The sequence below is a fragment of the Anolis carolinensis genome, chromosome 1 (assembly GCF_035594765.1).
Source record: "Anolis carolinensis isolate JA03-04 chromosome 1, rAnoCar3.1.pri, whole genome shotgun sequence".
Taxonomy (NCBI): Eukaryota; Metazoa; Chordata; class Lepidosauria; order Squamata; family Dactyloidae; genus Anolis; species Anolis carolinensis.
The window spans coordinates 20,337,617-20,350,342 of record NC_085841.1 but is presented as its reverse complement, the minus strand read 5'-3'; the positions used below and the strand labels follow the sequence as shown (position 1 = coordinate 20,350,342).

General features: G+C 39.9%; 1 protein-coding gene across 3 annotated transcripts in view; it reads left to right on the top strand.

The window, feature by feature from the left end:
* The window catches only part of bub1 (BUB1 mitotic checkpoint serine/threonine kinase), a 37,836-nt gene extending 27,687 nt beyond the window's left edge, over positions 1–10,149 (top strand). For all 3 annotated transcript variants that reach the window (XM_008122632.3, XM_008122631.3, XM_008122633.3), the window contains 7 exons: positions 357–494; positions 3,414–3,529; positions 3,796–3,957; positions 5,750–5,907; positions 6,014–6,191; positions 8,058–8,164; positions 9,777–10,149. In XM_008122632.3, the coding sequence (XP_008120839.2) occupies positions 357–494; positions 3,414–3,529; positions 3,796–3,957; positions 5,750–5,907; positions 6,014–6,191; positions 8,058–8,164; positions 9,777–9,972 (1,055 nt within the window). In that variant the 3' untranslated portion in view covers positions 9,973–10,149. The remainder of the gene's footprint in view (positions 1–356; positions 495–3,413; positions 3,530–3,795; positions 3,958–5,749; positions 5,908–6,013; positions 6,192–8,057; positions 8,165–9,776) is intronic.
* The last annotated feature ends 2,577 nt before the right edge of the window (positions 10,150–12,726 follow it).

Sequence of the window (12,726 nt, the reverse complement as noted above, 5' to 3'; positions counted from 1 at the left end):
CTTGTGAATTTCACTTGTTCAAAGGGTTGACTTCTAACAAGGTCATGCTTTTTTTGACTAGTGGTTTTTCAAATGGTGGCCTCCACGTGTTTATGGAGATTCACATTTGCCAAACGGATATGACATCATATTTACTTTTCAAGAAGTTTATGATTGCCATTTATTTTCAAAAGGTTATTGACCCAGAGAGTGGGTGCAGTAGTTTCCAAAATGGGTTTCTTTAACTGTGAAGCTCTTTATGGCCAAGAGAGTCAAACTGCACATTATTTTGGTTTGCTTTTTCAGATGCTAAAAATGTGTCTTGTATTTCCCTGATTCTTGCCAAAGACTGAACTAGTTTCTCTTCTCTTATGAAGTAATTGAAAACCCTTGGGATGACAGCTTAACCCGCCAGCTGCTATCTGCATTGCCCAAACCCATAAATGCCTACTCCAATACTTTTGAATGGGGATCAAATGTTCCAGTTCTCAGACCGAAGACGAACGTGTGCTTGGGTAAGATTTGTATTAGGTGTTTACTGCTACTCCTTTTATAAGCCCTACCTTATTGTATGTTGTGGACAGTGACACTTCTGAAAATAGAGTCCAGTGTGTATTTGTGGTGCCCTTCTTGTTGCTGGGGCTCAGCATGGAACTTGTTTATGTTTAGACAAGCAAGGTGGATTTTTTAATTCTGCAGCAAAAGGCAGTAAATATTTTATTTGACACATATCACTACTTACTTTACACAAAACGGAAGTCATAATCAGTGATGTGGGTGTTGGCACAAAATTCACTTTTTATAAGCGAAGTTTTTTGGCTACTAAGATGTCTTTCAAAGTATACTGACAATGTCTGTGTTAGTCTCAGAGATCAGATGATGTGTAGGATAAGATATTTCATTTTGTGGGTGGTATTTTAGTGTCACTGGTTCTCTTAATTAATAGAAAGAATCAAAACATTCAGAATACATACATACAAAAGATGAAATCATGATGTAGAATTTAGTTTGTCTTGTTTATCTTCTTTTATTGTGAAGTAAACATTAGCCATTATTACGGTTGTGTAGTTCAAACGTAGATTGGGAAATATTTGACTGTGTTGTCGAATACTTTCATGGCCGGAATCACTGGATTGCTGTGAGGTTTACGGTCTGTACGTCCATGTTCCAGAAGCTTTCTCTCCTGACATTTCACCCACAACAGTGGCAGGCATCCTCAGAGGTTGTAAGGTCTGTTGGAAACTAGACAAGTGGGGGTTATATATCTGTGGAATGTCCAGGGTGGGAGAAAGAACTCTTGTCTGTTGGAGGCAAGTGTGAATGCTGAAATTGGCCACCTTGCTTAGCATTAAATAGCTTTGCAGCTTCAAAGCTTGGCTGCTTCCTGCCCGGGAGAATCCTTTGTTGGGAAGTGATTAGCTGGCCCTGATTCTTCAGCCTTCAATCGGACCATGTTGATGTTATCGCGTTACTTGTTAAAAGCTTGCGCACATAGCCTTGTTTTCACGGCCCTTCTGAACCCCAGAAGGGTTGGGGCTTGTTGGATATTTGTGGGGAGGGTGTTCCTGATATTTACTGTCCTGCTTTTTGATTTTATTAATACTGGTAGACAGATTTTGTTCATTTTCATGGTTTCCTCCTTTCTGTTGAAATTGGCCACATGCTTCAGTGACTTCTCTATGTAGTCTGACATGGTGGTTGTTAACATTGTTAAGAGTGGCTCAGCATTTCTGTGTTCTCAAATAATATTCTGTGTCCAGTTTGGTTCAACAAGTGCTCTGCTATAGCTGACTTCTCTGGTTGAATTAGACAATTTCAATCACCTCCCAACAAAGGATTCCCCCAGGCAGGAAGCAGCCAAGCCTTGAAGCTACAGGACTATTCAATGCTAATCAAGGTGATCAGTTGCAATATTCACACTTGCCTCAAGCAGACAAGAGTTCTTTCTCCCACCCTGGACATTATTTCACAGATATATAAACCCCAGTTGCCTAGTTTCCAACAAACCTCACAACCTCTGAGGATGCCTGCCATAGATGTGGGTGAAATGTCAGGAGAGAATGCTTCTGGAACATGGCCATACAGCCCGGAAAACTCACAGCAACCCAATATGTTTGACTATTAACAGGAGACAGATCCATGTATGACATTCTAGCCAAACAAAATACTAGAACTGTGATTCATGTGCAAGTTATCCAGAAAACTGAAATCCGAAATACAGTAGTCTCACTTATCCAACATAAACGGGCTGGCAGAACGTTGGACAAACAAATATGTTGGATAATAAGGAGGGATTAAGGAAAAGCCTATTAAACATCAAATTAGGTTATGATTTTACAAATTAAGCACCCAAACATCATGTTATGCAACAAATTTGACAGAAAAAGTAGTTCAATACGAAATAATGCTATGTAGTAATTACTGTATTTACGAATTTAGCACCAAAATATCACGATTTATTGAAAACATTGACTACAAAAATGCGTTGGATAATCCAGAACGTTGGATAAGCGAGTGTTAGATAAGTGAGACTCTACTGTACTTCACAATCTTCCACATGACACTTTTACTTTCTGATGGGTTGATATACACAAATTTTGTTTTGTGTGCAAATTTATTCGTAATGTATTGTATGAAGTGACTTCCAGTCTATGTGTATAAGGTATATATAAAATATTAATGAATTTTGTGTTTAGACTTGGGCCTCATTTCCAAGATATTCCATTATATATGTGTCTATATACAGGTATTCCAAAATAAACTGAAATCCCAAACACCTCTGGTCCCAAACATTTCTGAACAGATACTCATCCCCTATCCATCTTGGGAAGGGGCATTTTGTGATAAAATAGAGGAGGAACACTGAAGGTTTTATGCTTTAACCATTATAGTAGTTCCATTCAATCTCTAGGAATGCTTTTCAAAAATGGTAATTGTTAGCAACTCAGAAATGCAGCTTGTCCTTGATAAGGCTGAATACCTATGTTCACACACAAGTAAACACCATTGTAATAAACCTCAGCCTTTCATGCATGAGCAGGAATGAACTTGTAGAAAGTAGTATCCTTCCATATCCTCTCCATTCATTCTCCCATTTTTAAAAAACACATTCTTTCTTTTTTCTCATTGGGAGGCTTACTTACATCCCAAATTGACCCTGATTCAGCTACTATCTAAATACAAAGCCCTTTTGCTTTAAAAGTAAGTTCTGCTAACTAGTTATAACAGGAGCATCCCCCACCTTATCTGTAATCTCCATTGGGAATACAAATGAGATGGGATGATGTTTGGGCCTCTGTTTCACAGAATTCCTGAGGAAGGTACTGCAGAGGGATTGAACGTCAATATCATTTTCTATACTGTGTTAATGGACAGTCTTTGCTTCATCCTGAAACCTGTTCTGTGCATTTCTCATTATGTTGCCATTTATTCAGGTTCCATGCCCTGCCATGTTGACTATTTACTCGGGGAAGGAGCTTTTGCCCAAGTCTATCAAGCTTCTGTTCCTGATATGGACAACACAAAAAATAATTGTAAAGTAATACTGAAGGTAAGCGGATCTGGCTCCATCTGCCATGCTACAGCTAAAGGCACTTGGGCAGAAAATCAGAGAGTGGTTTCATTTGGGAGCTGGGATTCTGCCATTTCTTCTTTTCAGTCTTTTCTATAGTACGTTAGTCATGATTCCAATTTAACCTTGTTGATTTGTTGTTGTTTATTGCATTATATGGTGGGTTCTATAGCTGGAGGAGTGCTTCTTGTGTTGTAGCTAATGTGTGTGCAGTTATTTGCAAAATGAAACTGTTTGCTTTGTAGGTGCAGAAACCTGCAAGCCCCTGGGAATTCTACATAGCTACTCAGCTGACAGAGAGGCTGAAGCCAAGCCTGCGTCATCTGTTCATCCACTTCTATTCTGGTCATTTCTTCCGTAATGGAAGTATTTTAGTTGGGGAACTTTACAGTTTTGGAACTTTACTGGTAAGCATAATCTTGGCCTATGCGTCAGTAAAGCTTATCATGGACCACTCCTATAGGATCCTTCTGCTGCCTCTGTAATGTAATGGGCCTGGGCTTATATAGTTGACCTTTCCCCCAGTATTGTGTACTACTGTGGTGCTGCCACCTTAAAATAATTTCTAACCCTGCTTTAGGTAGACATGACATAGTACAAAAACTTTAGAATGTTTAGGAAATAAATTCCTTATTTTTAGATTTTAACATACTCATTTATTTGCCTTATTTTCTACCCTGCCTTCCTCTAACCGAGGGAACTCAAGGCGGCTTACATATGGCAACTGTTAGATGCCTTAAAATACATCTAATAATTAAATTAAACAATTAAATTAAAATTAATACATATTAAACATTTAAAACATTACATTCAATATTAAAATCACATTACATGTATTAAAGTGTTTCTACTGTTGCACATATTCTTGATGTATTAAAATGGCTAATAGTACTTTTTAACTGGCACTTAGAATAGTGCTCATTCAAGCAATATCCCATTTCCTTGCCATCATGTATCCCAATTTATTCACAACTGCTACCCTATTTTCTCAATTGTAAGACACCATCTATTGTAAGATAAACGCTAATTTCAATGCCACCACCACCAATAAAAATACATAAGATATGCCTGCAATTCTAAGATGCATCCCATTTTAGAGGTGTTTATATAGGAAAAGTATGTCTTAGAATGGAAGAAATACAGTATTTTAGTTGTCTACCCTTGCCTGAACACAGTAGTGCTTGGAGTTTGACAGCACTGATCTCTCATCTCAAAGTCCTTCCTGTAATACAGTAGCCATCTTTCTGGACCCTTACTCTTATTGGTTGTTTTTATTAAAAGCATTTATCTATTACCTCACAATCCACAGTGGCCCCTGAGGTAAACTGCTGAAAGGTCAGCGGTTCGAATCTGGGGAGCGGGTGGGGCTCCCGCTGTTAGCCCCAGCTTCTGCCAAACTAGCAGTGCGAAAACATGCAAATGTGAGTAAATGAATAGGTACCGCTCTGGTGGGAAATTAACAGCGCTCCATGCAGTCATGCCAACCACAGGACCTTGGAGGTGTCTACTTTCAGCACCGGCTCTTTGGCTTAGAAATGGAGATGAGCCCCCCCCCTCCAATTTAAACACAACTAGACTTAATGTCAGAGGAAAACCTTTGCCTTTACCTTACACAAATAAAACATTTTAAAGATAGACTAAAGCCATTTCTTAAAAATAATTTTAATACCACAGACCATTCAATTCAACCTGAACAGCAACTCCTGGTTTTAAGAACCAAACGCCAGGCAAAACAACACAGTTTGGACTGTTGACTTGAAACTCAAATGCAAGTGTTTTCAGCTCTTTTGAAAGGGATTGGCAATAGTCTTTACCTCTGTCTTTTAGTGCAGACCCTCTTTGGCTTTTACTTCTTTATGGAATTCAGTTCTTGCCTTGCTAAGATGTACACATTCTACAAATATACACATTAATGCTGCCATTTTTAGCCACAGCTTCTATTTGTTTTAGAGCAGGAATGGGCAAACTTCGGCCCCCCAGATGTTTTGGTCCAAACCACCTGGACGGCCGAAGGTTGCCCATGCCTGTTTTAGAGGTATTTGGACCTGAATTATATATGTACAGACTCCAGTGTATTTTTCTTCATGGTCTATGACTCACAGAAATTATCTATGCTTGTGTACATAAGATACCAGCCATGTATCTTCATCTGTCTAGTTGATGTGTTATGCACCTTCTCATTAACTCTCTTGATTTCAGAACACCATAAACATATACAGAAAACTGATGGAGAAGGTGATGCCCCAAGCGCTTGTCGTCTACTTCACTGTCAAAATCCTCCACATGGTAGAAGAGCTTCACAAATGTGGGATAATTCATGGAGACATTAAGCCTGACAACTTTATTTTTGGTGAAAGGCAAGTATTCAGTTTTTAGTTGTTAGCCCTTTTTTCCTTTTTTAAAAAATTTGACCTCTTGCACTGTTCTGTATTAATAACCATTCAACTCCTTTAAAACACAAAGGTTTTTTGACACCGACACGTGTGAAATCGATGGCACATCTCATGGCTTGTCAATTATTGATTTTGGCCAAAGCATAGACATGACCCTTTTCCCAGATGGAACAGTGTTCACTGGAAAGTGTGAAACATCTGGATTTCAGTGTATCGAAATGATGACTCACAAGCCATGGACTTACCAGGTACATGGATAATCTGTACGTCAGGAGGGGGCAAAGCAGGATTTATGGCCTTGATGTGGTATTGGGGGGGGGGGCACTCCCATTTTAAAACAAAGTTAATATTTCAATCTTTGTAAAAATTATATTGAATAAAGATTTGCCCAAGTGGTCTATAGACAACTGATGGTTCATAGAAAACAGCTTAGAGTATTTATACTTTTATCCTACCGTAGATTTTTTTTTCCAATGACTGAAGCATTTTAATCGTACAAGGACTTTGAAGAGGCTAATCAAACCCTAGCCTGCCATTGGGAATTTTTATGATACACTGCTAGATCAGTCTAGATTCCCCGCTCTTCAGATGAACACTTTAAAGAGAAAGCTATCTCAGCAACCTGACTTAGGATATGTGATTTAATTTCTTAATATTTTGATAGTAATGCCAGCAGAGAACAAGAAGTAGTATTAAAATAAGTGGTTTGTGTATATACTCAAGCATAAGCCAAGGCACTTAATTATGACCCGAGTATAAGCTGAGGCACCTAATTTTACCACAAAACCTGTGAATACTTACTGACTCGAGTATAAGACGAGGGTAGGAAATGCCACAGCTACTGGTAAATTTCAAAAATAAAAATAGACACCAATAAAATTACATTAATTGAGGTATCCGTAGGTTAAATGTTTTTGCATATTTAAATAAAACAGTAAGATAGTAATATAACAGTAAGCTAATAATAAGACTTTAATAAGATAAGACTGTCCAATTCTGATTGCCTATATACTCGAGTATAAGCCGACTCAAATATAAGGCAGCCAGGACCCTCACTCGAGCCTCGAACCCCAGGTTTCGGAAGTGGCCAGGGGAGCTTTGGCATAACTAAAACTTGTGTGCGAGTTGTGCCCGTACCTTGGGAAGTCAGACTTGGCCACGGTGGTCCATGCTCTTGTCACATGCCATATAGATTACTGCAATGTGCTCTACGTGGGGTTGCCTTTGAAGACTGTTCGGAAGCTTCAGTTGGTCCAACGGGCAGCAGTCAGGTTGCTCACCAGAGCAGCGTATGGGGAGCACACAACTCCCCTATTGCGCCAGCTCGTCTGGCTGCCAGTCTGCTACCAAGCACAATTCAAAGTGCTGGCTTTAGCCTATAAAACTCTATAAATGGTTCTGACCCAGCTTACCTGTCCGAATGTATCTTCCCCTATGAACTACCTCGGAGATTAAGATTGTCTGGGGAGGCCCTGCTCTCGGTCCCGCCTTCTTCGCAAGCTTGATTGATGGAGATGAGTGACAGGGCCTTCTCAGTGGTGGCCCCTCAGCTATGGAACTCCCTCACTAGTGACATTAGATCAGCCCCCTCCCTCCTAGCCTTCAGAAGTAAAAACCTAGCTCTGGAATCAGTCTTTCAGAGAATAGCACAGTGCAATAAGAGATTTGGAATATGTTTAAGGACTACAGAATGGCCTTAGACTACAATTTCTGAATGACGTCATTTTAATATAGAATGTAATGTTTTTAAATGTTTAATAGGTATTTTAATTCAGTTTATTTTAAGCTTAATGTTTATATGTGTTTAAGACATTGAATAATTGCTGTATGTAAGCTGCCTTGAGTCCCTTTTGGGGTAGAGAAAGTCGGGGTATTAATAGAGTAAATAAATAAATAAGCCGAGGGAGGAGGGTGTCAACCCCAAAAAGGGCTAAAAAAACTCTACTTGTACTCAAGTATATACAGTAATTTGATTTACTGGGGGGGGGGGGAGACAATTGTTAAGTGGGCTGCCAAGACTCCCATGAATTTTTAAGTAGCTGATGGGGGAAAAGCAGTTTGAGAACTACAGAGTAAGTCATTCTCCTCAAAACATCTTTTTTTCTTTTCTTTAGACAGACTATTTTGGCATTGCTGCGACAGTGTACTGCATGCTCTTTGGCACATATATGAAAGTGAGAAATGAACAAGGGATCTGGAAACCTGAGGGTGTCTTCAGGAGGTATGTCTCTCCCAGCCCATCTTGAATTTTCTGCCTCCTGGCAGTATTGACAAGTTGCCTACTGTAGAGCTCCTTGTGCATAGAAATCATTCATTTTTCACCTAGCATTGGTGAGATTTCCTCACTATCATTGGGTTGCTGTGAGTTTTCCAGAGGATGCTTCTGGAACATGGCCATACAACCCAGAAAACTCACAGCAACCCAATGGTTCCAGCCATGAAAGCCTTCAACAGCTCACTATCATTGCTGATTTACGTGAGCTAGGCGCATTGCCTAGAATGCATCAAATAAAATCATAGAGTTAGAAGAGATTACAGGAGCCACCCAGTTCATGTAGGAAGACAAAATTAAAGCACTCCTGACAAATGGCCATCCAGTCTGTTTGAAAATCTCCACAAAGGAAGAGACTCCACCACAGTCCAAGGCACTGTATTTAATTGTGGAATAGTTCTTAACATTAGGAGCTTTTTCTTAATGTTTAGGTGGAATTTTTTTCTGCAGTCAGACTCAATTTTTCCTTATTTTATTCCCTGGACATGACTTTCTTCATCTTCAATATGGCATCCTTTATTTAATATTTAATTACATATTTAAACATGGCTAAAATATTTCAAATATTTAAACATATGGTGGTGGCTCCTTCTTTGGAGGCTTTTAAACAGCGACTGGATGGCCATCTGTCAGGGGTGCTCTGAGGGCAATTTTCATGCTTCTTGGCAGGGGGTTGGACTGGATGACACACTAGGTCTCTTCCAACTTTGTTTCTATGATTCTCTCATGTCCCCTCTTCACCTTCTCTTCTTTTTAGCATGACTATTCAGTGGTGACAAACAAGCTCTCTTGCAATTTAAGTATCAGAACTGATACTTTTACTGAAATTCCACTTCTCTATTTCCAGTTGTGTTTTTCTGTGTGTTTTCAAGTAATTCCTGATTTGAGACCACCCTAACACAGGGTATTCTTGGCAAGATTTGTTCAAAGGGAGTTTTGCTATTGCCTTCCTTTGAAGCTGAGCAAATGGACACGGTTTTCCAGGCCAAGCAAGGATATAATAACAACAACAACAACTTTATTTTTGTATCCTGCCTCCATCTCCCTGAAGGGACTCAGGGTGGCTCACATGGGAACAAGCCCAACAACACAAGTTAAAACACGGATCAATTAAAAACATAATTACATAAGACAATAAAACACATCACCAGAATTAAAACCAGGACAATAATAACTAAACATTCGGGGGGGGGGATTGTGTAGAACTCTGAACAGGGCTCCTAGGAGGTGTAAGGGTCTCCACAGTCAGAATCTAACATTGAAACCATTATGCCATGCTGGATCTCTAAATTTCCAGTCAATTCCAAGATTTTCTACCATTGAACTTGACTGCTGTGAATTTATAGAGCAGAACAGATTCCTCTATAACAGTCATGGGCAAACTTGGGCCCACCAAGTGATTTGGGCTTCAACTCCTACAATTCCTAACAGCCAGTAAACTAAATTTGGGAGCAAAATCAGCAAGAGCACAGTGTATCATCCCCGTGAAAAAGCATCTGTTCTCTAAGAAGATTCCCATCCTTAAGCCATCAATGCTTACCATCTGTTCTTATTTCTGTAGGGTCCCCAATGCGGATGTTTGGACTGACCTCTTCTTCACTTTGTTGAACATCCAGGATTGCAGCCACTTGCCTCGCCTGGGAGACTTGCGGGCAAAACTAAGAGACTTATTTCTGACATTGTATGCCAACAAAATAATCGCTTTGCGGAATAGGCTTGCAGTGTTGCTTGTTGAAAATAAGCGTCTAAGGAAGTAAATCCTAAAACTCCTTGAATGGCTTTGATAAGGATGCCAGCAATAATTACTTGATGGTCTAACCTTGTCAACAAGGTTAGACTCTTACCTTTTAATAAAACCTTTGTATAGGTTGGTATTTGTGTTTTTTTTAAACATTAGTGTTTTAAAAAAATAAATGTATTTACATTGTTTGTAATTGCCTTGTTAGAATGCTATGTCACAGATATAGACTGGTTTGACGAAAACACCAACAGTTTTGAAACTGAAATATAGGGAGAGATGGGAAAGACTGAAAGCAAGTTCCAAGTGAACATATGGAGCAGAATTTGAAAAGTAGTATTAAAACAAGGTGAACATGAACACTTCCCCTGTTCCCTGCCAAATAAATTAATTTTATTTTAAAAATCAGATCAATTCTAGAAGCTTCCAAGATGCATAGTTCTCTGTAATGCAAGGCATATGTATATTCATTGACTACATAGAGAATACCCACAAGTTTCCCAGCAGGATTGTAGGTGACAACAACAGATTTAATACCCTACACTTTTCCCTACTACTTGCTCCTTCATCCACTTGATTGCCTTCAAATATTTTCCAATATATGGTGATCCTAAGGCAGTGGTTCTCAACCTTCCTAATGCTACGACCCCTTAATACACTTCCTCATGCTGTGGTGACCCCCAACCATAAAATTATTCTTGTTGCTACTTCATAACTATCATTTTGCTACTGTTATGAATCGTAATGTAAATATCCGATATGGAGGATGCATTTTCATTCACTGGACCAAATTTGGCACAAATATCTGATATGTCCAAATGTGAATACTGGTGGGGTTAGGGGGGGATTGAATTTGTAATTCGGAAATTGTAGTTGCTGGGATTTATAGTTCACCTACAATTAAATTGAGGAATTCACAGTGATTTAGCGGAGATGTAGTTCACCTAATCCGGAAAGCACTGTGAACACAAACAACGATGGATCTGGAACAAATTTGGCAGAAATACCTGATACGCCAAAATGTGAATACTGGTGGGGTGCCCTGAAGGGACTTATAGTTCACCTACAATTAAATTGAGGAACTCACAGTGATTTAGCGGAGATGTAGTTCACCTAATCCGGAAAGCACTGTGAACACAAACAACGATGGATCTGGAACAAATTTGGCAGAAATACCTGATATGCCCAAATGTGAATACTGGTGGGGTGCCCTGAAGGGACTCGCCAGTGCAAGCCTCCCTCCAGCCTTGCATGCTCTCCCTTGCCCGCGTATGTGCACCATGCTGCCATGTGCCCAGCATATCTGCTCTCCCATCCCCGCTTGGAGTCTTAGAAACAGCTCTCCCCTAGGCTGAGAGGCCAGATGAGAGGGCAGCCAAACACAGTAGGAGGAGGACTTTTGGTGGGAGGATTCGCCATCTGTTTTCAAAAAGGAAGATCTTGAGCATTCTCTGCCAAAGGGATTCCTAAGACCATCAGGCATTTGTGTTTTCTGATGGTCTTTGGCAACTCCCCTGCCCCAGGGGTTCTGACCCCCACGTTGAGAAACGCTGCCCTAAGGCAAAACAGGATGTACTTGACAAGATTGTTCAAAGAAAGGTTGTCTTCACCTTCCTCTAAGGCTGAGAATAGTGTAATTTGTCCAAGGTCACCCAGTGTGGCTGAGCTGGGATTTGAACCCTGGCCTCCAGAGTTGTAGTTCAATACTCAACAACTGTACCTCACTCACTCTTTGGTCACTACTTTGATTTATTTCTATTTTGGGGAATTGGAATGTTCTTGGTACAAACTGTATTATTTATCACTTTTATAAAACCTATTTATAATATATAAAAGGAGCCTCTGGTGGTGTAGTGGACTAAAGCCTCGTGACTTGAAGGTTGGGTTGCTGACCTGAAGGCTACCAGGTTCGAATCCCACCCAGGGAGAGAGCGGATGAGCTCCCTCTATCAGCTCCAGCTCCATGCGGGGACACGAAAGAAGCCTCCCACAAGGATGGTAAAAACATCAAAACATCCGGGTGTCCCCTGGGCAACGTCCTTGCAGACTGCCAATTCTCTCACTCCAGACACGACTCAAGTTGCTCCTGACACGGAATATATATATATATATATATATATATATATATATATGTGTGTGTGTGTGTGTGTGTGTGTGTGTGTGTGTGTGTGTGTGTGTGTGTGTGTGTGTGGTTAGAGATAGCATTTTACACTTCTCTACAAATAGACATACCTGGTCTTGCACAAATCATTTAAAGTATATAATTATTAACAGCAAGATGCTCTACAGGTATGGGCAAACTTTGGTCCTCCAGGTGTTTTGGACTTCAAGTCCCACAGTTGTTAGGAATTGCTGGAGTTGAAGTTCAAACCTGGAGGACCGAAGTGTGCCCATATCTGCTGTATAGTTAACAGCCTGCCCTGTCTCACATGGTAGGAGAGGGGTATCTTGAGATAATACCCAGTGAGGGGAAAATACTGCATTTCCACTAAATGCTGCTTGAGCACCATGGTATTCCTTCACTCTTAATACTTGAATCCATGCTGATCAGAACTTGAGTTTTCAGGCTTTCAGAGCATTATATAATATAGTTCTCCACTAAATGCATGAGAGAACCTGCACTGATATTTAAGCTTTTGACGTAGAGTAGTTTTAACCAAATCCATATCAGCTTGAACAAAAATGCAGTCTTTGTAAATGAAATAAGATGATCAACACATTTCCTCCATGGCTTTAAAAAATGTAGAAGCAACGTGGAAGAAGAGAGAACATC